The sequence below is a fragment of the Phocoena sinus genome, chromosome 1 (genome assembly GCF_008692025.1).
Source record: "Phocoena sinus isolate mPhoSin1 chromosome 1, mPhoSin1.pri, whole genome shotgun sequence".
NCBI classification, from domain to species: Eukaryota; Metazoa; Chordata; class Mammalia; order Artiodactyla; family Phocoenidae; genus Phocoena; species Phocoena sinus.
The window spans coordinates 18,319,089-18,344,558 of NC_045763.1; the positions used below are offsets into that span (position 1 = coordinate 18,319,089).

The window sequence follows — 25,470 nt, forward strand, 5'->3', positions numbered from 1 at the left end:
AGAGTTTAATTCCATTTTATGAATACAATAAGTATTTCATGGGTAAATGCATAGGAAAAATTCTAGAAGGATATATATATGTGTATGTATACACACACACACGCACGTACATTTTATATATAGTGAGATAATGACGCTTAGGCCATAATACTGAGTCTCAGAGTCTAAGGGTGTGTGTAAGTGATTAAGTTCAGCCCAGAATTTGGCTTTCTGCTTTCCAACCGTCTCCTTGCCATTACCTATTGTCCTCGTAGGCCTTTAAAAGAAATCCCTTTGCTGATCATTCGGTGGGATTTGGGGACAGAGTAAAAGGAAACACCTGTGTTCAGGCTGCCATCTGTTCCCAGACATCTGCACTCACTATTCCACAGATTAGTCCCGTAGCCCATTTGGTCTCCTCAGCCTCTGTCTTTCAACTACATCTCACAAGATCCTGAGGCTTCATTTGCTAAGGTGCTCAGAACCAAACAGTGGCTCCAGACATGGCCAGACCAGCCAGAGCATGAATTTTCCACAGGGGACTGCAATGGTACAGCCGGGCCTAGCAGTATTCAATAAATGCTCACTCCACGCTGGGCACGGTGGCTCACAGGATCCCTGGCAGCCAATCTTCTAACCCATTTGGGAAAACCAAACACACCATGTGAAAAGTTAAATGCCAATCAGGATTTCTCCAAGTGGGATATAATTGCAAAATTAGCAAAATGAAAGGAATAGAACATACAAAAGATTACACAATCATTTGACAAGTACTGCATTTTAAAAAGCAGACTATAAAATTGATGATGACTATAGAAAACAAAGAGAAAACAGAAAGAAAAAACATATACCAAAATATTAATAGTGATTGTTTTGGGGTGGTGGGGATGTGAGTGATTTTTTTTCCTACTTTTTATTATTTATTTATTAAAATTTATTTTAGTTATTTATTTTTGGCTGCATTGGGTCTTCACTGCTGCATGTGGGCTTTCTCTAGTTGCTGCGAGCAGGGGTTATTCTTTGCTGTGGTGCGTGGGCTTCTCATTGCGGTGGCTTCTCTTGTTGCAGAGCATGGGGTCTAGGCACAGGGGCTTCAGTAATTGTGGTGCACGGGCTCAGTAGTTGTGGCTCGCAGGCTCTAGAGCGCAGGCTCAGTAGTTGTGGTGCACGGGCTTAGTTGCTCCGCAGCATGTGGGATCTTCCCGGACCAGGGCTCAAACCTGTGTCCCTTGCATTGGCAGGTGGATTCTTAACCACTGCGCCACCAGGAAGGCCCTAAAAGTACTGTTGTTCTGATTTCAAAAGCAATACAGAATCATTGTGAAAAAAACAATACAGATGAAAAAATTTTATTGTAAAAACAGATGAAAAAATTTTATTGTAAAACATAGAATATGAAGCTCTTCTTAATTACAATCACACAGATACAATTTTGTTTTTTTAAAGATGGTTTCATTATTTTTTCTCATTTCAAATTGGTACATATTTATTGGGAAAACATTAGGAATACAGAAATTTGCAAAAAGAAGAAGAGGGACTTCCCTGGTGGTCCAGTGGTAAAGAATCTGCCTTACAACGCAGGGGGCACGGGTTCAATCCCCGGTCAGGGAACTAAGATCCCACATGCCGCGGGGCAACTATGCCCGCGTGCCACAACTACTGAGCTCGCGCACCTCAGCTAGAGCCCGCGTGCCGCAAACTACAGAGCCCACACACCCTGGAGCCTGAGCGCCACAACTAGAGAGAGAAAACCCGCACGTCATAACTAGAGAAAAGCCCGCGCACCGCAACGAAAGATCGTGCATGCCTCAACGAAGATCCCGCGTACCGCAGCTAAGACCCGATGCAGCCAAAAATAAATAATAAATAAATAAAAATAAATCTTAAAAAAATTACATCTTAAAAAAAAAAAAGATGAAGAAAAAAACCTCTCAATCTTACCACCCAGAAATAATCACTATTACCATCCTGGTATATATCCTTCATGTCTTTTTTCCTATGCATGTACATAAAATTCACTTAATTAATTTTTATAAAAATGGAATCAAACTATATAGTACACTATGTAGTACACAACTTCACTTAATACTTAGTGAATATTTTTCCACGTCATTAAATATTCTTCCATTCTCTCCATGGGGGCCCTATTGGCATTTTGAACATAATAAATGGTTCTTTGGTGTGTAGGACTATTCTGTGCATTGTGGGAAGAGTAGCACGGAGCATTTCCTCTGCCCCACAGTTATTTTTACAACTAAAAATAGGAGTAGTGTGGTGGAGGTATATCTTCCTCCTGGTCAAGAAACACTCCTCTTATAGCATCATTTCCTAAAAACACTTATTTCATAGAATTATAATAAACATTCATTTAAAAAGTGTTCAGAGGAAAAAATGTTTCAGAAATGTCAGTTGAAAAATGTTACACACAGAACATAACATCTGTATGTTTAATCTGATTAATTCCTTAAAATGAATACCTTGTAGTGGATATACTTGGCAAAAAATGTATGTACATTAAAAATGTTGGTATATCACGATACTATCTGTATTATCTAGTACCATCAGGTACCATTCAGTGTTATCTAGTCTCACCCCCTTATCTATTAGATGACCCCCTCCCTAAGGAATTAAGTGATCTTTCTAGTCACACAGGGCATAGGTAGGACTTACTAATCCATCCATGAAGGCTTTTATCTACTGTCATGGATAAGGCATTTGGGTCTATCAGAAAGTCATGTATTTTGGGGGACCCTGGCTGGGGTGGGCAAAGGGGAATGGGCATGGTGTTGAGACCTCAGCAGAGGTCTGGGGGCCTGACAGACAAAGACGGGAATCCCACTCTGTCACATAATGGCTGAGTGATATTGAGAAAGGCCCTGCTCCCCAACCTTCAGCTTCTGCGTCGCAAATTGGCAATTTGAATAAAGAGCCAACAAAACACTTTTCCTTCTCTGTGGACAAGTTCCTAGCCCCATTTACCTGGAACCCTGCCAAAGGTGGAACGTCAGCTGTACTACTAGGCAGCGTTGCTTCTAGTGCAAATGAGCACTGATTGGTAAACTGTGTCTAGACAGGAAGGGCTATGAAAGAACTATAAATGATTAGTGGAAAACCACGGCCTTTGGGCTACCCTGAGTGCAGTGGTCATTGCTCTTGTAAGTGGTCATTGCCCTTGCTGGGATCCTGGACACTTCGTCTATGGGACTGTTATAAGATTTAGGACGTGGGGCTTCTAAGTCAGGGGGCTCCTACCCATTGTGGTCTCATTCTCTGCACCTGAGAATGTCACCTGGGTGGGCCAGAGAATAGCTCTGGACGCTGCGTGGTCCCCTGTGAGAACTCTTGGTGATGAGAAACACCTGAGGCTACCCTGCTGGCACAGTGCATCTCCTGTCCCCGAATCCTTCTAGGCAAAGCCTATGTCAGGGATGGCCTGTTTGGGTCTTGTGAGTCTATCTGGTTGAGCCAAGAAGACCCCTGGAGGGGGCACTGTAGGAGATAATAACAATAACCACCTCCTGGTGTGTGAGGATTAAATGAAGTTATATAAACAGAGGTGTTGCCATAGGACGTGACAAGTGTCAGCTCCCTTCTCTCCATCCCAGAAAAAATACCTGTCTTTGGGCTCTTCCACTCGTTTTTTCCTTGGTGGAGAAAGGCTTGTCTCTGGCTTCCAATCTGAAGAGTCAAGCCCTTTTTCCTTCTTCTTTGCTTTTACTCTTTCCTCTCCTTTTTCTCCTTTAGGGGGTGCTGGGGAGTGTAAAAACAAAATGGTAGCATTGTTCCTTAACTCTCTGTCTCAGCCCAACCCAGGACCTGGGGAAGAGGGAGCAAAGGTCAGGGACTGAGATAGCCTCCACCTCCCCCAACAAATACCCGTTTAGAAACAAGCGCATATCCGATATGTACATGTGTGTGCAAACCGAAGCTCACACATGGGGACAGAAAGACCTTTGCACACACCTATGCACATATTCATATCAATGTGTATATACAGATATGTACAAACACACAAGAACACAGATATATATACATAGGAACATGTACAGGAAAACCCACCCATCTACAAATCTCCCACTTGTTTAGACAAGCACTGGCAGTCCCACTAGAGGCCATCTGTCACTTATTAAGTCATTCAACAACCATACACTGAGTGCCTGTTATAAGCCGGGCACCGTCCATCCAGGTGCTGGGAGGAAAACTTGGCCCAAGCGACCCTGCCCCTCTCACCCAGCAGCTGCTTCCAGTTTCTGATGAGGACTTTGGCCAAGGACACCACCTCCTTGTCAGAGCAGTGCTTGCGGACCCCATTCACGGCAACTCCAATCCTGGTGGTCTGCAAAGCGAGAGGGTTAGTGGCCGGTCTGGGAATTAGGACCCACTGGACTGGCTGCCCTAACTGGCAAGACCTGCCCCAGCTCAATCACCCCCTTCCCCTGGCCCAGCTTCTCCCGAGTCCCAGCCTGGACCTGTGGCTGAGGTAATAACCCTGACCTTATAACTGAGGCCCTGACCTGCTGTCCTGAGTGAGGTCAGTGCCCAAGGCCCAGCGCCCTGCAGGGATGGGTAACTGTGGCTCTGGTGAAAAGCTGGAGCAGTGGTGGTGGGTCTGGCTGATGACCAGGACTCCTCTCCATTCTCTGGCCCCTGGTGTCTTTGAGTTCAAATTTCAGCTTAAGACACAGCTCTGGCTACTACAACTTGGGTATTGCTGATTTTTCAGGGCCAAGAGCTTCTGGTAAAGTTTGGGGGCTACGTGGGTAACACATGGAGGATCTAAAAATGGGGGGCTTTTCCCTCTCCCTGAGTCACTGGCCTCTTGGATCCCACAGGCCCAGGGCCTTGGGAATTGGGGTACACAAGGAAAGCAAGTCAGTCTTTCCCCCAGACCCAGAGGCCCCGAGGGCTTAGAAGCTACCCTGCCATCATCTAAAGGCCTGGGTTCCCACCCCCAGAGTACCTCAAGATCCCATCCTGCCGCCTTCCTTTCAGAAATTCCTCCCAGACCCCATCCTTGGAGGGTTCCCCCCCAAGGGTCTTTCCCTGCCCCACTAAGTCACCCTCCACTCCAGGCACTGCCTATCCCCACCCACCTGGAGTAGCTGGATGGACATCTGCCAGCTGTTCAGCTTCTTCAGAAGGTCGAGGGCCCCTTCCTGTGGGAGGCCACAAGGTGAGGGCTGAGGCCCGTGGGGTCTGCCCCAGGCCTCTCTCTGACCGTTGTGTGGTCTCAGTGGGAAGGAGGGTGGCAGGAGGTAGGGAGGAGACTCTTCCAGTGACAGGAGACAGGCAGCCAAGTGGTCGAAGAACAGGAGAGAAGGAGAAGCTTCTGCCCCAAACCAGCTCTCTAACTTCACCTCCCACCACCCAGCTGGGTTCAAGCCCCTCTGAGCAAGGGTCCAGCCCTACCCACTCACCCTGACCCCTAGCCATCGCTTCTGCTGTTCCTTCCACTGGGCATTCTCTTCCCTTCCCCATCTCTTCCTCTAAAATTAATTGCTTCATGGCCTATTGCTTCTGCTTTTATGTCTGTATATGCCTCCCCTCACTTCCCAACTGGGAACGTCTGTAGGTTGAGGACTGTGGCTTTTTCTGAACAGCTTTATAGAGGTATAACTGACATACAATAAAACGCACATGTTGTAGGCTACAATGGGATGAGTTTTGACATACATATACTCCCCTGAAACCATCACCACAGTCAAGATAAGGACATAGTCAGCATCCCCGACATTTCCCTTGTGCCCCTTTGCCACACATCCCTCGCTGCACCCCCAACCCCTCTAGATGAGCTTGCATTTTGAAGGATTTTATAGAAGGTGACTGTAATGGAATTTCGCATCTGGCTTCTTTCACTCTGTAATCATTTTGAGATTCACGCACATTGTAGCACAGATCCACAGCTCCTTTTTATTTCTGAGTTGTTTGCCATTGCCTGTATATACCACAATTTATCCATTCACCTGTTAATGGGACTGTTAGGTAGTTTCCAGTTTGCAGCAATTACAAATAAAGCTGCTGGGAACGGTCATGTACAAGTGTTTGTGTGGACATGTGCTTTCTTTTCTCTCCGGTGAAGAGGACTGTTTAATCTCTGAGACCTCCGGGTTCAGCATGCTGAACTCATCACTCAGGAAGCATCTCCCTGACTGAATGAATAAAGCAGAAAGCAGAAGGCAGGGGGGAGAATGGGAGGGGAAGAAAGGAGACTCGGATGTGCAAAGCTGTTGGCTGCCAGGCCCTGAACAACCCCTGACCCATTTCAGCCTTCTCTTTCTTTCCACCCACTTCCTAGAAGCCAGCCCCGGTCTCTGGTGCTGAGATGGGTTCCCTGGGGAGCAGCAGCTGACTGTGTTCTGTGTGCCCGAGCCCTGGTCCCACGGTGCACTGCCAGCCACCAAGCCCCTCCCTATTAGTCTTCCTGGGCCACGTCCCAAGAGCTGCCCCCTGTCAGTCCTCAGCCTCCCTTAGAACTTGGGTTCATAGTCTGTTTTCCAAGGTGTGACCTGCGGATGTGTGCGCACGTGAACTTGTGGGCATATAAGCCTGCATGTATCACTAGTTAAAGGCTTATTAACTGCTGGACACGGTTCTAAGTATTTTACATGCATTATCTCTTCTAACTCTCTCAATGATCCCATGAGGTAGGTCCTATTACTATTCCCATTTTTACAGAATCATTATCCCATTTTCAGAGAAGAGAAATAGGAACTGAGCTGGGATTCAAACTCAGGCCCTTTGGGTTCGACCCAATATACAACCATGTAGGTAGGTATGGACATAGGTCTGGCTAGACGTGTGCAATCATGAAATACCAACACGGGTAAGTGGGTCAATGTTTAACAACAAGTTCTCAAAGGAAAAAAATTGATTTGTAGTGTTTGCCCATTTCTGTGGTGTCAATACTCCTCCCATGGCCAATGTCAAGATACCAACACGCTGTGACTGACCTGAAGGAGGTATTGGGAAGAGATATGTGATGTGAAACCATATTGATATAACAGAAGTAAATAACCTCCAGACCATAGATGACAGTAAAATGCAATAAAATAATAAAGAAGTGATGATTTTGGAGTATTTATGACCTTTGTGTTTTTTTGTTTTTTTTTTTTTGCGGTACGCGGACCTCTCACTGCTGTGGCCTCTCCCGTTGCGGAGCACAGGCTCCGGACGCACAGGCTCAGCATCCATGGCTCACGGGGCCCAGCCGCTCCGTGGCATGTGGGATCCTCCCGGACCGGGGCACAAACCCGCATCCCCTGCATCAGCAGGCAGACTCTCAACCACTGCGCCACCAGGGAAGCCCTATGACCTTTGTTTTTAATATAATTTATTTAATTGTAAACGTATAATTTAATGTTAAAAATAATGGCTGTATTTAACAACTGGCTTGCAAAATTCCTGAAAGTTCAACAGTGTTAAGCCAGTTCCAGCTCACCACTGGGCGTGTGCCTCTGCATATCACACTGTATAACTGGGTCATGTTGGAGAACAGCCGTGAGCCTGGGTTGTAGCTGGACTCACAAAGCCTCGTGCAAATGTTGCCAGCTGTGTCTCTCTGCATGCGCGAATGGGATGTTCAGCCAGCAGTATCTCTGGTCCAGGTGGGGAGCTGCTGTGTGTACGCTGCTCGAAGCATAACGTGTTTGTCTTTGAGGGATGATGGCCGTGTCATAACATGTCTGAACACGTAAGTGTGGCTGTCTGCTAAGTTTGCATGTCGGGGTGCAGCTTATTGTGTGCATGCGCACGTGTAGGCATGTGTGTAGTTGTTTTTGTGTATCCTTCTGCAAATATAATGGTCAGTGTGTCAGTCATGCCAGGGTCAGTAACCACGTCTTTTATGTAGTTATGTGTGATATATGTTCATATATTGTGTGTGGCTGCATGTATGTAGTTACGTTTGTTGTGTGTGATCATGAGGATGTTTGGCTGTAAGTCTGAAGCTGTTACAGTTGCTGCGCGCTCCCAGCATCTGACAAAAGCTCTAAGTTGCTGGGACTTCAGTAATTGGCAGTAAACCCCGGGCCTGAGCTGCAACGTGGAAGATCCGTCTTATTACAGGAAGTGTGTCCTCCTCTCCCTAACCACCACTGGGCGGGCCCACTTTCGCTCCCAGAGCAGGCCCCACCTTTCTAGGTCACATGCCCAGAGCTCTGTGCCCACCCAGATGCTGCCAAGAACCCACGCGCAGACGTGGCTGCAGACTGGCTCTGTGCTACAGGGACCCTGAGGCCAGACTTGCATCTTTCCTGGAGAAAGCTCTGGGTACTTCCACAGGAGTCCTCGCCAAGGGACACCATTTCCTCTTCCCATTTCACAGAAGAGGAAATCGAGGCCAGAGAGGGAAAGTAGAGTGGTGGGTCTAGGTCCATAAAAGGAGTGAGGGGAGGCCAGGGCAGGTCCCTTCCTCCTCAGCCAAGCTGCCTTTCTCAGGTCTCCTAAGCTGCCCCCACACCCCTCACGCAGAGGTCCAGAATCTCCTGGCCCAAACCTGGGGTCAGCAAGGGGCAGGGCTGGGATAACCCATCTACTTGAGTTGGAATTTGGTTCAGGAGCCCCGGGTTGGGCTCTGCCGCCCCCAGTTGAGCCTGATGACTTGAGGCTCAGTTTCACTGACTTTGGAGCATCCTGGAATGGGGGCTCCCAACACTCTGCAGGTTTGTGTGTTTCCTCTGGAGGAAACAGGTTTGTGTGTTTGTGTGTTTCCTCTGTTTCCTCTGGAGGAGTCACTCTCGAAGCCTTCCCAAGCACCAGTCCAGGTCTTCCTAAGGGTTTGACATCTCTTCCACCCTCACCACCACCAGCAGAGACAAAAATCCAGTGACATTCCTTCCCAGGAGGTAGGTAATCTCATCTTCTTACAGATGAAGAAACTGAGGCTCTGGTCTTCATATGGACACCAACTCATTACTGCTCATGTCTACTGGAGAGCTCCCTGACACTCCATGGATCCAGTGACCTCTCCCTCTTCCCTGCTCTAAAACCACCCTTAGGGTCCATCCCTCTCTCAAGCTCCTAGGATTACAGAATGTGCTGGAAACGCAGGTCCTGCTCCAGCATATGCCTACAGATGGTGGGAGGAGGAGGGCTCTGGGACAGGGCAAAGTGAGGGACCTGCCTGCTGGCCTACCCTCCTCTCTCTTCCCTCTCCTGGTGAGCTCCAGCCCTCTCCGTCCCAAGGCCAAGTTTGCTTGTCTAGGCAACAGGGCGGCAGCCAACTTGAGGCAAAGATCGCAGGGAGGATCAAACATTAACTTCAAGTCGGCCGGCGCTGAGGGCTCCTGGCACTGAGCGCTCAGGGATCCGCAGGTAAGGCCTCCATCTCTGATTCCCCGCAACCTCCGGGCCCCTCTCTCCCCCCCCCCAACCCCCGGCCTCCTCCGCCCCGCAGCCCAGGCCTGCAGCCGGTCCCCCTTCCCCCGCCCCGCGGGCCCCATGGGCGCAGCGGCTGCCCGACACCTGTTCGGCCCCCGCCCGCCTGGGCCCCAACCCTCGGCCAAGGAAAGGGAGAGTTGCAAACAGAGCAGCTCCTGGAGCCTCAAGCTGTGGGGTTCCGGGATCCGAGGCCCTTCGCTTTTCTCCGCCAGATCCACTCCCGGGGTGCGGCGTAGACGCGGCTCAGCACCCCTCATCAGTTCAAGTTTCTTTGCCCCTTCTCGGGTCACCCAGGATTTTGTTTTCCCCAGTCTCCGGCTCCCCCGTCCCGCAGTCACCGCCGCTCCCTGGGCTTTGCACACGCCGAGTCCCGGGGCTTCGAAAGTCCTTTTCCAGCTGCCGGTCTCTTCACTCTCTTTCCCGGGCCCTGCACAAGCTACCCAGGGGCCCCAACCCTTCAGGTCCAGGCGTACGTGCACAAGCCCAGTCTTTGGGGCCGGCACGGTCCACCCCGGAGCCCCGGGCCATGCACACGCCCACCCCGAAGTGCCAGCAGTCCCCAAGGGGCGCTGAGCCCTGCCCCGGCCGTGCCTCCCTCCGGTCCCCGAGTCCCGCACGCGCCTCCCGGGCGTCCAGCCAGCACGGGCCCCCGGGACTCCCGGGCTCGCACGCGCCGCGCCTCCCGGGGGCTGGGGCTGTTGCCCGAACTCTGCAGCCTCACCGTGTTCTTCCTGGCCACCATCTTCTCCAGCTTCTTGGCGATCCTCAGCAGCTCCTCTTCCTGGCCCATGTTGGCCCGCGACGCGCGGCGGGACGAGGGGCGCAGGGGCGGCAGCCGGGTTTCGGGTGCAGGAGGCGCAAAGGCTGAGGGCGCGCAAGCCGCGCGGGCCCCAGACGCACCCGACACACACGCCCGGCGGGGGCGGGGCTCTCCCCCCACACCCCCTCGGCCGCCTGCCTCCCGGCAGTGGGGGAGGGGTGGCGTGCACTAAATATAGACTTCAAGGACTCGCCGGGGCAAAGATTGCCCGCGCCCGCCAGTCGGGCTACCCGAGAGAGGGACGAGGCTGCGAGAGCGGGCCCTCCACCTCGGGCCGGTCCTGGGGCGCCGGGAGCTGAAGGGAGATTTGGGAAGGAGGGCTCTCTGGCGAATGGGGAGGCCGTCGTCCCTGGCCACAAGAGGCTGTTGCGGCGAGGAGCGCACCCGAGGGTGCCCCGGGAGCTTCCAGAATAGTTCTGGGCTCCCGTGTCTCTGCACCGTTGCAGCTCAAAGCCGGCCGACCTAGTTCATGCCTATGCCCGAGTGCAGGCAGTTTGGTATGCTTGAATCACATTATTTTGCATGCTCATTAAATCCAATTGTGTCCTACCCTGTGCTCACTATTCGTGCACACGCGTGTATCCAGGCCCACTGTTGCCCTCAGTTTTGTTTTTTACAGTGAGGTTTTGCATTTCTAACAAGCTCTCCGAGTGCTGCTGGTCCCACGGACTACACTTGCAGTAGTGAGGGCTTGGGAAGTTCTTAAGCGCACCAAACTTTGAGAAATCCGTGTCCAGGTGCATGTGCCCCTTATTTAGTCGGGGTCAGGACACTGCCTCCCCAGTGGGATTGGATCTGGAAGGGAGGAAACAGAATCATGCCTCCACAGCTGTGCACACATCTGTGTTCCTGTGGAAGGACCTTCCAAGTGTCCCCAGCAGACCCAGATCCCTTCCTAAACGTGAGTTTAATTGATAGAAAATGAACTGTGTGTGTGTGTGGAGTGTGTGTGTGGGTGCTTATGGGCCTGGAAGGGAGGCATGAAAACTGGTCCGCAGTGTGTGGGGATGGGAAGTCGTGGCTTGGAGTGTTCAGTGAAATCTCCAGACTTTCCTGAGAGAAACTTAGAGAACCTCATCCTGCATCACAGGGTGGACTCACCTGTCTTCTGATGACAAATTGAAATTAACACAGAGTGATCACAATTCAGGCATACAAAAATGGAGTCCGATTAAAAAAAAAAAATGGAGTCCGGTAGCAGTTGAGGATCTGGTTTCAGACACATCTCCGCATCACTGAAAGCCTGAACTTTCTTTGAGCTGTACCAGATCCATGGACATCACCAGAGTACTCAGAACAACACTTGCCAGCTGCAAACCTTATGGTCTCAAGGTCTCCCGTTGTAATTATGCAACTATTTCGGACCCCAACCAATCCTTATTAAATAAGCACCTTTACTTCTGGCCAGCTCCAATTGTAATTCTCGACAAACAACTCCTGTAACTAACTGTAACCTTGCGGTTTCTGTCTTTATAAGCCTCCCCATTTTGTAGTCCTGGAGAACACAATTGAAGAGCTTCTTTATATATACATATATATATATATTTAGTTATTTTTTTAATTTATTTATTTTTGGCCCCCTTGGGTCTTTGTTGCTGCGGGAGGGCTTTCTCTAGACCCGGCACGCGGAGGCTACTCTTCCTTGCGGTGGCTTCTCCTGTTGCGGAGCGCAGATTCTTAACCTCTGCACCACCAGGGAGGCCCTGAAGTGCTTCTTGAATCTGTGTCTCCAGGAGTGCAGTGCTAGCAAACCCCAAATAAGCACCTTGTTTTTCAATCAGGTCTCCATTTCTAAAATTTTGGTTAAATCTTCTAACTGTGCTGGGACCAAGGTAGGAAGGGGTGGGTTTCTCATTCATTCAACAGATACGTATTGAATGTCCAAGCAATGAATAAGACAGACCCAGTCCCAGCAAGCTTGAGACTCAGTCTATGGGTAAGAAAAACCTTAAACAAATACGTACACCATCAATTCTGTGTTATCACAACTGGGGTGAGGCTCAGGAAGAAGTAGAGGATAACTTGCAGACATCTGAGGGGACTTGCACCATTTGGGGTGTCATGTTCTCTGAAGAAATGAAGTTTAAACTTTGGGTGAAGTGCTGAGTGGGAGTTGGGGGGAGGAGGAGGAGAGTGCTAAAGTAAGAGAAGAAGAAACATTTATACATATATTTATTGAGCACCTACTAGGTGCCAGAACCTTTAGCCCTGAGCATCCTGAGAGGTACAAATCAGTCCTCCTGGAGTTCCGAATGTGCAAACTTGGGGAAGGGAGGGTGCTTCACGTGTCGGGGGTTGAAGGAAAAACTAGTGTGGCAACAGCACAGCGATGAGAGGGGTGTTCGGAGGGGAGGGGCAGAGAGTCAGAGGTGGGTGGGGCCTGACCATGAAAAGCACTGTAGGCCGCTTTTAGGAGGTTAGACTAAAACTTCTTGGCCAGCCCCCAAGCAAGCCCCTCTGGGTTGAAGAGACAGCTGTCTGCAATTACTTAGGATTGCCTTTTAGAAAAAGCAGATTTGAGTTTCCTCAAACTTCCACCCAGCTCCCACTGTGAGTTGAGTGACATCAAAAGAAGCCGACTTCAGGGCTTGAAGGACCCTAAGAAAACATCAAGTCCAACCCTTTCTTTGTACAGATTGGAAGACTGAGGCCCAGTGAGGCCCAGGATTGCCCTGCTCAACCGTATCAGACACGTCAGTACCCTCTACATCCCCTCTGCCTACCCATCCACCTTGGAGGTCACCAGCAGGCAATTCCTGGACACACCTCTGACAGCTTCCTGCATCTCTCTGACTGAGGGCTTCAGGGCAGCCTGGAAGTAGAGAATTAGGAATTGACACCCCCAGAAAGGACCCTTGAACCAGCGAGAGACCAGAGTTGGTAGTAAATACACCAGTTTCTTCACTCCTGATGGGATAACTTGATGGCACATTCCTTTTTTTTCCACATCCCTACTACCCATTGTGTTTCCTGGGATCACCTCACAAATAAGCAGGGACTGTGGCAGAGTTAAACTGCAGGTCTCCAGACTCCTAGTCCAGTGCTCTTTCCTCACACCAGGGTTTCTCAACCTCGGCACTATTACCATTTTGGACTGGATAATTCCTTGTGCGCAGGGGCTGGCCTGTGTATTGAAGAATGTTTAGCAGCATCCCTGAACTCTAGCCACTAGATGCTAGCAGCACCCTCCAGTTGGGAACAATAAAAAATGTGTCTTCCTTGTCATATGTCCCCTGGGGGAAAATCACCCCTGGTTGCAAACCACTGCTGTACACCAGGCTGTCCCTCTTAGCAGGTCTAGAGAAAGAATTCCAAGCCCTAAGAATCCCTCCCCTTCCCGACGGCTCTTCAGAGAACATAAATGAAACCACTGAAATTTACTCTGAAAAATCTTTTATTAGAGATGAGTGAAATAACAAGACACTGGGGGCTCTGAAGACAACCTCGCTCCTGTGGGATCACAGACCTGTCAGGTCTCCAGGGTAAACAGCGCAGCCTCCCGGACCAGGCTGCTGCATTGGCCATTGGCATCCTCTGGCCTCCCCTGTTTGTCCTGGTCCATCCCTGCCAGGGCCCAGCGCCCAGGGCCTATAAAGCTGACCTGTTAGAGACTGATGGTGGCTTAGGTGTATCTGTTTTCCAATATGGACCTGAAAGCGACGGTGGAATTTCTGGCGCTGGGAAGTAGAACCTTTAAGTCTCCACCCTCCATTTCTATCACTCTCCTTTCTCCTTTCTTGGCCCTTTCCTGCCCCGAGACTGGAAGATTCCTGAGTTGACTGACAGAAAGAGGAGAGAAGTGAGGGTAATCATTCCAGACTATTCCTTTCATTCTTGCTAAATCAAGGAGAGTAAGCAAATGGGGGTGAACCCTCCTCTACTTCCTGGCTGGGAATCTATTATAACAGAGGTCCCTGGCAAGGCTGTGCTGTCCCTCAAAAGGAGTGATATTCAGAATATTTATTTAACAGCCAGTACAGCATGGGCACTAAGAAACCAGAATGGATACAGGCTGTAGACAACTGCAGTGCTATTCAGGTGTAAGCCAGCTGATTGTCAGTCTGCCCCTAGGCCCAGGACCATCCTCTGGAATCTAGCCCTGTCCATTTCCAAGCCTAATTCGTGGGACCGGCTGCCCAGAAAGGGACCACATCTTTAGGACCTTTGTCTTATTCCTGTGACATCTGCAGTGCCTAGCACAGGAATGGACAGAGCCAGAACTCAGTCAAAGAATACTAGGCTAGTGAATGGCTGAGAAGACAGTCCCTAGTCTGGCAGAATCCCTGGCCTGCAGAATAATGAAGGCAGGTTAGAGCCCCCCAGACTGATGGAAGAAACACAGTCCTGGTCTGATGAGGGACTGGAGGTTCTGCAGTTGGAGCTGGGTCAGGAGCACTTGGGTCCAGCCATAGGGCTCCCTGGTCCCTGGCAGGTATGAGATGGAGACAAACTGCCATCAGCCCTAACATGGAGGGGCCCAGTGTCCTTGGCAGGGGCGTGGGCCCATGTCAGGGAGGAAGGCCAGCCACAGAGGCACAAGGGACAGAGACAGCAAGACCCCAGGGCATAAACACCTCAGCTCCCCAGTCTTGTGGGCTCAAGTCCTAGCTCTGAATGCTGGCATCCAGCATGGGGGTGGTTCAGGCGTGCAAGGGCTAGTAAGGAGCTAGTCTTGCAAAAGCTGCACAGAACTTGCTGGGAGAACCCCAGTCCTTGAATCGTCTCCTTCAGTGAAGCCGACCTGGGAAGAGAAGGATGAAAATTGACATTTCTTAAGCACCTGTTATATACCAGCTGTTTATCTCACTCAGTTTCAAAAGGTCCTATTGTAGGAACATGAAATTATCCCTATTTTACAGATGAAGCTGAAGCTTGAAGAAGTGAAGCCACTTTTCCAAGACCTCCACGCTTCAAAGCCCAGGCTCTTATTATCACACACGTCTCAACAACAGGCATCAACTAAATGCTGGGTGATGGACACCTGGTTGTAGACACACATTTGTGTCTGGTACCTGACGCTGACAGACTGAGGATGATTCCCTAGAGAGACCCAGCTCCTTCCATCCCCTACTCTCTCAACACAGACAACCAAGGCCAACCCTGACAAATCCCCAGGGGAACCAGGAACTGAGATGGCTTCCTTCTCGGCACAACTGCCTCTGTCCTATGCCCACTCCCAGGCTCCTCATCTAAATATGTATGATTGTGCGAGACTGTGATTCAGCAGGGAGAAGCTGGATTAAGGATGACAGCTCTTGCCTTGTCCCTGTCACATCCCTCTATGCCTGGAAGTTTCAGTGGATTCCAGGAGACTCCTGTATAAGAGGAGAGCTGTGCAAACCAATGGCTGGTACACGGCCACCCTAACCCTTCCTCGTCTGCAGGGAGTGCTTCCTTCTCTGAGCGACCAGCCTGGCTGACACAGCTTTGCTCACCCTCCTTTGGGGAACAGTCAGAGCTTGGGCCTTGTCACCTCTGCCACCTCTCAAGGCCTGGGCTCTCCCCAGCTGCACCCATCCTGGACTGGGGAGGGAGGAGCAACAGGACAGGGACTGGGCAAATGATGGCTGCCCCCAGTCCTGGACAGAGGTCTGCCACCCTAATACACTTATTCTTGACCAGCTCCGCCTCCCACGTACCCTTTCACCGCCCTTCAAACCACAGTCCCGGAGTCTTACCGGCATGTTCCTTCTGGGTAGAGGCTGCCGGGCTGAAGGACAGTCCTCCAGGCTCCGGCCCCCCCGCCGATAGGAGCGAGTGCTCTCAGAGCTGGAAGACAGGGAAAGGCCAAGGTGACCCCTGCACCCAGAGAGCCCCTTAGAGTAGGGGGAAGGGTTCAGGAATAGAGCAAGGCTGGGGGCTTGGACTGGGTGGGTAGAGAGTCCACGAGGCCCCCAGGCTGGGTGCATCACAGGCCCCAGAGGCCCAGAACTGACCTCCACACTGAAAATTTCACATCTATTCCCCAAACTCCAAACTGAAAGGGTTTGCAAGGAAGAGAGGACTGGATCCTGGGCTGGAGGTGGGGACAGAGTGAAAACCCCACTGTGAACCTCTAGAACAAGCCACAGTTGGCACTAGGCCTTCGCTCTTCCAGCTTCAGCAGCCTGAGCCCCAGACTCCTCCCCAGCTCTCCAGGCCAGAGGCAGGAGCAGGTGTGTGAATGGGGAAGGGGTCCAATCACCTTCCACTTATGGTCTAGCATTTCTGCATTGTTCATGGGCCTCAGCGCTGGAAGGTATCCCAGGCTACAGGCAGGCACCGTTTAGAGGTGGCGAAGTAAATGGATGCTCAGAGAGGTCAGGAGACTTGCTGAGACTGCACAGGTGGGCTTTCACCAACCTGAACCTAACAGGGGGATACATCTCTGAAGGGGTGGTTCCAGATGTCAGGCTGGGTCGGGAGGGGCCCGGGGGCTCCCAGAGGCCCTCTTCAGAGCTGGGTAGGGTTTGGTTGGGACCCCCAGGTTCCACGGGGCTTGTGAGACTGCAGGAGGAGGAGGCTGGACTGCTCAGGTTCTCAGGGACCCCAGCAGACTCCGAGCTCAGGCTTGGAACTTCGGAACGATCTGAAATCAGAAGTGATAAAGCCTGTCTTTATCACTTACTCTGTGCTCAACTTCAAAGCAGCTTTTGGCCTCTGGGATCTATCATGGTTTTCTCCCAATTCCCCAGCTCTCATCTACCTGTCCAGCACTCTCCTTCAACTCTTCACCATCATGCTTCAGTCTCATGGTTCATCATGTTCATTCCTGATGGCCAGGGCCACACTGACTAGCACTGTTCACTTCTGCTCCCACCCTCTCCTCAATCTGGACTCTCCTGCTTGTCCCTCAGGCTCAGCTCTGATGCTGCCTCCACCAGGAAGCCTTCCTAACCCCCCTACCAATCCCAGCAGGAGACTCTCCCTCCCTCTCCCGAGTTCCCAGAACAAGCCTGTTCATTCATTCAACAAATAGTTCTTGACAACAGCCAAGCACTGTGCTAGGTGCTGGAGAAATAGTAGTCAACAAAACTTGCTTCTGTCCTTTGGGAATTTATCTTCTATATCGCACTGTGCCTTATATTATAATGAATTACATTCCAGTTTTTATCTCTCCCACTAGACTGTGCCTCAGTAGCCCCCAAGGGACTCAAGACAGTGCACGCTTACAAAATGCTTCTCTCTCTTTTTATTTCAGTGAAGCATTGAGGAATTTGGAACAAGACGGACCTGGGTTGGAAGCCCACATCAGGGACTTAGCTATGGGATCTTGGACATGTTACTTAATATCTCTCTTCCTTTACCTGTGAGGGGGAGATGATAACCCCTACCTGACGGGTGACAGTGAGGACAGTATGGACTAACACAGCACTCTGAGCTCAGTGCTCCAGCACATAGCAGGCCCTCAACGAATGGCATGAGAGCATTTTTCTGGGCAGCCAACCATACCTCCACTGGCATGTCCCGCACGCCCTTGGGCCATGGTCCGAGAAGGGTTTTTGACCGGCAAAGGTGGGGGGCAATCCTCACTCTGGATCTTAGGGGCAGCTGGTCCCAGGCTGGCGATGGTCTCGTAGGTCTTGTTGCTGATGTCCAGCCTCCCACTGGCCCAGCGGACCTGGGCTGGGGGCTTCAGCGGGCAGCGCTGCTGGGGCAGAAGTGTGGGAGGGAGGATGCCCTTGGTTCCTCCAGCTCAGCCCCGCCCCTCCCCACATCAGGTCCCATGTGGACCTGGAAGACCATCAGGTCTTCCCTTCGGCTGTCTGGAGGCCTGAGAGGCGAGGGCTGGGACGCACCTTCTCTTCCTCATCCTCCTCACTGTCAGAGCCAGGCTCTGTGGAGATCCCCCAGGGGTAGTCCAGGTGCAGGGGGAAGGTGAGGGTCCCGGCATGGGCCTGCTCCAGCTGCCAAAAACAAAGCCTTGGCAGTTCAGAAGGTCAGGGGCTCAGCAGAGAGACAGAAAGGGTCAGGGGCTCCCTCTCCTTCCCTAGACCTCACCAGCTCCTCACACTCTTTGTGCTGCTTCTTCCTGGCTATGTCCAGAGCTGTCTCTCCTGCCTCGTTCACTGTGAGGGATAAAGTCAGGGGTCGTGGTCAGGGTCAAAGAGGCATTATAACTTAGAGGTTAGGATGAGCCTTTGGGATCAAGATCGTCTGGGTTTGAATCCTGGCTCTGCTACTTCCTGGCTGTGTGACTTTGGACAAGTGACTTAACCTCTCTGGGCCTTAATTTTCTCATCTATAAAATGAGTACGATACTTGGAACTACTGACGAGGTTGTTATGAGGATTAAATGAGTTAATATACATAGAGCACTTGGCACATTACCAGGTACACATTAAACAGTAAATCATAGGATTACAAGCACTATTATTCAGATTCAGTTAATGTTTATTTGTCTAGGTACTTTAAGAAACGTTGTTTTATTTTATCCTTTCAGCAGGTCTGCTAGGTCAGTGGTATTATTCCCATTTTACAGATGAAGAAGCTTAGGTTCGAGAGATGAATGGACAAACCCCAAAGTCACAAAGGTGGTCAGAAGCAAGCCAGGATTAGAACCCAAGTCTGTGTGCAAAGTCCATGCTTGTTACCAGTGCAGGAAGTCCCCCAGGAGGGGTAGTCAGGAATGGGAGTCTGATGGAGGAGTTGTCGGAGCCCCACCTGTGCCAAGTGAGGCTCTCCCTTTCAGCAGCAGCTTGAGGCAGTCGGGTTGGTTGTAGAGAGCAGCGCAGTGCAGGGCACTGTTCCCGTCAGCAGCCTTGGCATCCAGGTGACCACTGTGGCGGGGTGTGGGGGGATGGGTCAGGGAGGAAGGAAGGGAACAGACAGGTGAAGGGGTCAAAGTCAGGGGGAAAAGAGAGAGAGGAAAGGAGGGAGGAGAGGGGGAGAAGAGGAAGGCAAGGGGAGCATGAGGAGGTGGGCAGGGAGGTTCTCACCCGTTTTGGATGATGAAATCCACCAGGGGCAGGGAGGCCTGGTTGGTGACTCTGACAGCCAAGTGCAGGGCGAGCTCTCCAGGTGCCTGAATACATGTCCACACCTCTGAGTTTACCCCAGTTCACCTGCCCCCCAATATTACCCTCTTAAACTCTTGCTGCCCCCTGACACCTCCAGATATGAAGCTGCCAGAACCCCTGAGAGAGGAAACTGAATGCGGAAACCTCATGTTTGGGAGGAGGATGAAAGGCCATTCCTTCACTGCTTCCTTCAGTGGTTCTACCTCCTCCTCCCCAGTAGAAGGTGTTTCCCAAACTTTGTTCTTGGCCTTGGACTCTTCTCTCTGCTCCTCTCTCACTGCCCCCAGAGACGTCGAATAACCTCAAGCTTTCAGTTAACACTCACGTGTAGGCTGCTCCAAATTCTTACCCCGTCTAAGTGCTACACCCACCCTGCCCACTGGATAGCCCACGAGATATCAGGCAGACAGCTCAAAGACATGGCATCCAATTTTTGATGTCCAATCAGTGTCAATTTATTCCTTCAAATGTCTCTGATATCCTTTCCCCCTTGGCTCACGTGATGTTTGTTACTAGAATCACCAGTGCAATAGCCTTCCTTGCTCTGACCTGACCCACCCCTCCCCATTTCTAAGGCTATACAAGGGAAAAAAAGATTCTAACGTTTATCGCACATATATTATGCACCAGGCCCTTTCATACGGGACTTAATTCTCACTTCAACCCCATGGGTGCTATCATTAACCCGTTTTACAGATGAGAAAATGAGACTCAGAGTTCAGTAAACTGCTCAGGATCACACAGCTAGGAAAAGACAGAGCCAGGATTTTGGCTCGGGACTGCCTGACTTAAGTTGTGCTCTCTCCCATTTACCCCTCTGATGGGTGGGGTTTGAGCAGACGTCAGAGGTGGGGCAGGGGGGAGTAACAGCCAGCCCTGGAGGAGGACTGGGGCGTGCTAAGTGTGGCTGGGTTATAAGTGGCCCTTGGAGAGGGTTCTCACCTGCCCCTCAGGCCCCGGCAGTGGCTGTCCAAAGTCCTGCCCATTAGCGAAGGCCTCCAGTACTGACAGGAGGTCCCGGTTGCAAATGGCCGTCCAGAGTCTCTGAGGCTCGGGGGTGGACCGCCGGGCAAACCTGTGTTCCACATACTTGGCCACGATATAGTCCCGGCGGGTGCTCCTGTCAAAAATAACCGCGGGATGTCAGAGCAAGGCCCGTTTCTACTCAGCTGACCCTTGAAACCACCCCACATGTCCTGGACTCTTCCAGATCCGAGGCTCCCCTCTCCCCAGACTTCTCCCTGGGAGCCGGGAAAGCAGAATCCCCCGGCCAGAATCTGCCCCCAGCTGAGAATCGCCTTACATGTCACTCTCAGTTGAGGGTTTAGGGCCGCCGTGCGAGGGCAGCTGGGCCTCCATGACCTCATTGAAGCGAGTGTTTCCGATGTTCAAGGCCAGCTGGGTTCGCGGGAAAGTAGTGGGGGTAAGACGCGGTGGTTAGGACAGCGCCCCCTGGAGGATTGAGCTTCCAGAGGTCCCGCCCCTCAGCCTCCCTCCTGGTCCAGGCTCGGCTCCGCCCCGCCCATCCTCTTTTTGGCTCGTCTGGGTCCTGCCGCAACTTGGCCCTGCCTCACCTTGGCCCCGCCCCACCCGACCCCATAGGCTCCAGCTGAGTCCTTCGGGCCCAAGCCCCGCCCCCTCATCAGACCACGCCCCTGATCGCCCTCCGGCCCCGACCCGCCCTCACCAACAGCTCGGAGGGGCCCAGCAGGTCCAAGGTGAGGGACTGCATGCGTGAGAAGCGCACGCCCAGCTCGCGGTGGACGCCGGAGCACTGGATGCAGGTGAGCACGCCCAGGTTGGTGCTGAGCCAAGTGGGGTCTGCAAAGTAGCGCAGCTCGTGCCTGGAGACGCGGGCCCCGCCCCTCCGTTTCTACCTCCCTCCTCGTCCGGCCCCACCTGCAGCCCCGCAGTCGCAGCACTGGCCATTCCCGGGCCTGCTCTTGACCTCGGCGATGAGCAGCTTGGTGAGGTCCTGGGGCTCCCCGTCCAGCCCGGCGCCCCCCCAGGGCCCCGGGCCGCCGCTGGGCTCCCCCAGAAAGGCACTACTCAAGGCTTCGTCCTTGCTGTTCTGCAGCACTGACACCCACCTGCGGAGAGTGCGGCGTGGCGTGGGCATGACGCCCGCGGTGGTGCGGTCCTGTATCGGGCCGGAGGCTGCTCCCCTGCCCCCACCCCCAGGCTAGCCGTGGGGGACACTCACGCCTCACACTCATGTTCGTCCTCCGCCTGGAAGTGGTATGTCCTGTTGTCTGTGGGGAGAGGGGCGTTGTCTGGCTCACAGAAATCCTGCTGTCCTTGCTGCCCTGGGCCTGGGAAGCCCTCACCCCCACCGCCGGCTCCAGACGGAGGTTTTGTTCCTTGGAGCCAGGCTCTGCTAAGCTACAGTGGGCGGGTAATGACAGTGGCCAGCAGAGGGGGCAGTTTCTCAGAAGAAACCTCCAGAGTAGGACCCCAAGAAGGCCCTCTGTGTGAAGCCCAGCTTCCAGGGTCAGGCGAGGTTTCCCAGGGCACAGGGCCCCCCTCAGCTCACGGGGAAAAGGAGCCTCTGAACCTACGGCCCCCTCCCCTCCCAGCCCCACAGCCTCCCTTCGGGTCTTCCTGCTCCCCACCTCTCCACCTCGTCCCCCAGCCCGCACCAGCTGCCAGATTGCTGGGCCAAAGGTTCCACTCAAATCACGCCACTTCCCTGCTCCAAGGCCTCCCATGGCTCCCTCCTGCCAGGAAATAAGGTCCAAACCTTTAAGAGGCGGTCCCAGGCTTCATCTCCCACTACTGCTATGGGAACCCTGCACCCTGTCTAAACTGGAGGACCCACTCTCCTGGTTCCATGCCTTTCATCTCCTGAAACATCCTCCCCCAGACTCTATGTTCTGTGTCCTTCAAGGCTAAACTCCGAGAAGGCTTTCCTGATTCCTCACAGCAGGGCAGGCCTTCCCTCACTCTAATATATCTTTTAAATTTTATTTATTTATTTATTTATGGCCACGCCGCATGGCTTGCGGGATCTTAGTTCCCTGACCAGGGATTGAACCCAGGCCCTCGGCAGTGAGAGCGCTGAGTCCTAAACACTGGACCTGACAGGGAATTCCCCGCTCACTCTAATCTCTGATGGTGCTATATCTGCACTTCTCTTCTGGACATTCCCCATCACCTTGCAGTTCCAGGTCCCCACCTCACAACCCTGCCAGACAGAGCTCCCTGAAGACCAGATCTAGGTCCTTCTCAGCCTGCGCTGGCGCTCATGAAAAGCCTGTCACCAAGACCCCAAAAGATGAAAACTGAACATTTTAAAGTAATAATTTTGAAAGCCAAATTACCCAAATCCATTTAAATATGCTTTACAGAAATAATCATATTTAATGTGGGGTGTGGGTGCATTTTAATGTTTAATGTGACATGGGGTGAAGCCTCTGAAAAGTGTCCAGAGCTTAAGGAGTCTTATGCCTGCCATAGCAACTATTTTATAAACACATGTGGAATTGTACACAGGCCCCTAATTGGAGCCTCCCAGGAGCTGACAGGTCTCTCAGAGAAGCCCTGGGCAGTTGCTGGGTAGGGGGCAGGGACTACTCACGGGTCACCAGGTCAAAGCACTTTTTCTCCTCGGGGTTTGGCCTCACTTGGCACGTCAGCAAGGTCAGCTTCACTGGTGGCCGGTTTATCTGTGCGAAGTTGGGGATGGAGGATGTACATGTTACCCTCTGGGCCTCCCAAACTCTTAGGCTTGTTTCCCAATCTGTTAAATGGGCATAATAATCGTGTTCCAGTGTATGTCTCCCCTCTCCTAGCACCTCAAGGATGTGGAGTGTGAGGCTTTGGATCCCTTCCTCCCTCCCACAGGGAGTCTCCAGTTCCCTGGATCCAGGTTTGCAGCCAGTCTTAGAGGGAGGGTTTGACATCTGTCTGCTCTGAACACCAGGAGGAGAGGACCTATCATGTCCTGAGACCCACCAGCCCCCCAGGCCTCACCGTGCTGTGCGAGATGGTCAGGCAGCCATACTTGACCCCACACTTCCTTTTCTGCCAGACTCTTCGAATTCTAGGGCCCAGAGGGATAGAAAGATAGTCATCAAGGCTCACACCTAATTCCCCCGTATCAGTGAACAGAGTCCTGGACCAGGACTCACTTCTTCACCTCTTCTGTCCCGTGACCCCTATGCCCCTCACTCCCTGGGCTCCCTTCTGCTGGAGGGGACACAGCCCTGCCATTAGGAAGCTCCCAGTCAGACAGCCCCACTCTCTAGGAATCTTTATTCTAAAGGGGCATGTGACCTTGGCCCTCTGAGACCTTCCAGTCTGATGGACGAGACAGTTCCCAACCTTAGGGACCTCCTAGTCTGAGAGGAGGAACAGGTTCTTGACCACAACAGATGAATTATGGTTAAAGACAAAGCAAGATAAATATCGAGCCCTCAAAAATAAAATTAGCAAATCCATGATCAAAGCTACTTGGCACTTTTCCTGTAAGAGGTAAATATTAATCGGTTTAACAAAGGTATTCTTCTCTGATAAAAACCGATTAGTAAGTAAAAAAAATTAACGGATTCCCATAAAGCCCTTTGCATTTCACAGACTGATTTTTTTTTACACCAGGGAGCAGGGCACAGTCAACAGTTTCATTTCCAGGCAGTCAATATATTATAGAGATTACGGGTGAGGCCATGGAGACTGTCTAGTGCATAATAAGTGCTCAGAAATTGTTCGCTGCTGCTCTTCTTCTTTACGTTAAGAACAACCACCAACTTTAGCAGAAATTCACGAGCCCAGGATTCTGATGATTTTGCACTGCCAGAGTGGAGGGTCCCGGAACCCTCAGGGTCTACACAGATGATAGGAACAGTCCCTTCAGGCAGCTCACCCAACCCTATCATTTACTAGCTGGGTGGCTTTGGGCAAGTTACTTGAGCTCTCTGAGTCACTTACCCATCACTTTTCTTGTACAGAAAGCCCACCTTCTCTGTCCCAAACTGCTTGTTGCCTTGGTGCTGGTGGATGCTGTAGCCACCTCCTGAGTTCTTCCGGCTCAGAGTCTCCTGTTCCTCGGACATGCAAAGGAGACCTCAGGGCATGTGGGTGGGAAGAGCCCCAATCTGCAGGGGTCTCACTCAGGGAGACTTCTCAAGGGGACGCTATGGGGTCTTCCTTCTCTCCCTCCCTCCAGGGTGGGCCTTGGGAGTGGGCACTTGGTTGGGTATGATTCAGGGGCTGACTTCTCTGCTCTCAAGCTGCAGCGTCCCTCGGAGGGAGTCCCGGAGCTGGGTCAGCTTCTGTAGCTCCTCCTCCTGGGCTTGATGCAGCTATGGGACAAAGGGCAGGACCCCATCATCAGCCAGCAGATGTGCCAGGTACAGAGCCCAGACCCAGAGCAGCAGGGCAGTAGCCGCCTTGCTCTCTGGACAGAAGCCAGCAATTCCACAGCCACAGATTCTCCCGGAAGGACAGGGGACTTGACCACAAGCTCAAGGGTGAGGCCCAACTTACTGCGTGTACTGAGGCTGCCAGCTTCTCAATGAAGGGGGACAGGCTCTGAGCAGCCTTCCAGCCATCTTGGAAAAAGCTAAGGGTGTGAGGCCAAACAAGGGACCAGAGAGAGAGATGAAAATGAGAGGGGAAGTGTGGGAGAAGGTGCTCTAGAGATCACAGGGCATCTGGGGGCAATATAGTGTGACGGCCACGAGCAGGCACCCCGGAGTCAGAGTGTCTGGGTCCAGATCCCACTTCCTAGCTGTGTGACCTTAGTAAATCTGAGCCTAAAATTTCTCATCTATAAAATGGGGATACTAGCAGTAGCTGCTCACAGGGGTGTGTGTAGGGTACGTAGTGCTTGATACGTGGTGAGCATTCAATAAAGAGCAGCCGTAAAAAGCATTACGAATGAGGTACAGACACACACGGAAGCCTCAAGGGTCTGCCAGAGCCTGGGGATGGCCTTGTTCTCGGTTGCCTGAAGGGTCAAGGGGCAAGCGACCGTGGGGATGGGGGTGGCACACGGGGAGAAACCTACTTGTGCTGGGCGTGGAAGAACTTGATGAGGCTCTGCAGGAAATCAGGACCTTGCTTCATCTGGCTCTCCCCGGCTTTCAGCAGATACTGGGGAGAGGGCAGGGAAAGGTGTGTGATGTGAGCAAAGCTGAATCCTGGGCACAAGGGGCTGCCGTCCCCATCCCAGGCTAATCCTTTTGGCCATGACTGGACCTTGGTGACCCCTCAAGGGCCATCTGGCAAGGACCTGGGCTGAGACTGTGACTGGGACCCCGGGGACGTTCAGGGATACAGACAGGAAGACACATC

The 25,470-nt window shown here is 52.1% G+C and overlaps 2 protein-coding genes and 1 long non-coding RNA gene across 5 annotated transcripts in view; 1 reads left to right on the forward strand and 2 right to left on the reverse strand.

Moving 5' to 3' along the window:
- TCEA3 (transcription elongation factor A3) overlaps positions 1 to 10,431 on the reverse strand; it is a 36,234-nt gene extending 25,803 nt beyond the window's left edge. Inside the window, exons 1-4 of the mRNA XM_032622408.1 lie at positions 10,079 to 10,431; positions 5,073 to 5,135; positions 4,210 to 4,315; positions 3,594 to 3,729 (exon numbers count right to left, since the gene is read on the reverse strand). Of these exons, the coding sequence (XP_032478299.1) occupies positions 3,594 to 3,729; positions 4,210 to 4,315; positions 5,073 to 5,135; positions 10,079 to 10,147 (374 nt within the window). The 5' untranslated portion in view covers positions 10,148 to 10,431. The remainder of the gene's footprint in view (positions 1 to 3,593; positions 3,730 to 4,209; positions 4,316 to 5,072; positions 5,136 to 10,078) is intronic.
- LOC116748882 lies at positions 9,253 to 11,574 on the forward strand. The gene is made up of 3 exons (XR_004348420.1): positions 9,253 to 9,291; positions 10,797 to 11,078; positions 11,328 to 11,574. It is a non-coding gene; the product is annotated as an uncharacterized LOC116748882 (long non-coding RNA).
- Positions 11,575 to 14,122: 2,548 nt separating this feature from the next.
- Positions 14,123 to 25,470, reverse strand: part of ASAP3 (ArfGAP with SH3 domain, ankyrin repeat and PH domain 3) — a 46,724-nt gene continuing 35,376 nt past the window's right edge. Inside the window, exons 7-25 of one of the 3 annotated variants that reach the window (XM_032622341.1) lie at positions 25,184 to 25,269; positions 24,661 to 24,736; positions 24,390 to 24,476; positions 24,103 to 24,212; positions 23,149 to 23,218; positions 22,754 to 22,841; positions 21,380 to 21,428; positions 21,076 to 21,266; positions 20,864 to 20,997; positions 20,480 to 20,574; positions 20,119 to 20,296; positions 19,096 to 19,181; positions 18,821 to 18,936; positions 18,158 to 18,225; positions 17,956 to 18,063; positions 17,609 to 17,804; positions 16,520 to 16,745; positions 15,856 to 15,946; positions 14,123 to 14,918 (exon numbers count right to left, since the gene is read on the reverse strand). In XM_032622341.1, the coding sequence (XP_032478232.1) occupies positions 14,844 to 14,918; positions 15,856 to 15,946; positions 16,520 to 16,745; positions 17,609 to 17,804; positions 17,956 to 18,063; positions 18,158 to 18,225; positions 18,821 to 18,936; positions 19,096 to 19,181; positions 20,119 to 20,296; positions 20,480 to 20,574; positions 20,864 to 20,997; positions 21,076 to 21,266; positions 21,380 to 21,428; positions 22,754 to 22,841; positions 23,149 to 23,218; positions 24,103 to 24,212; positions 24,390 to 24,476; positions 24,661 to 24,736; positions 25,184 to 25,269 (2,130 nt within the window). In that variant the 3' untranslated portion in view covers positions 14,123 to 14,843. Of the gene's footprint in view, positions 14,919 to 15,855; positions 15,947 to 16,519; positions 16,746 to 17,608; positions 17,808 to 17,955; positions 18,064 to 18,157; positions 18,226 to 18,820; positions 18,937 to 19,095; positions 19,182 to 20,118; positions 20,297 to 20,479; positions 20,575 to 20,863; positions 20,998 to 21,075; positions 21,267 to 21,379; positions 21,429 to 22,753; positions 22,842 to 23,148; positions 23,219 to 24,102; positions 24,213 to 24,389; positions 24,477 to 24,660; positions 24,737 to 25,183; positions 25,270 to 25,470 lie in introns of all 3 variants that reach the window. The other 2 variants (XM_032622337.1, XM_032622348.1) reach the window with 2 other exon arrangements.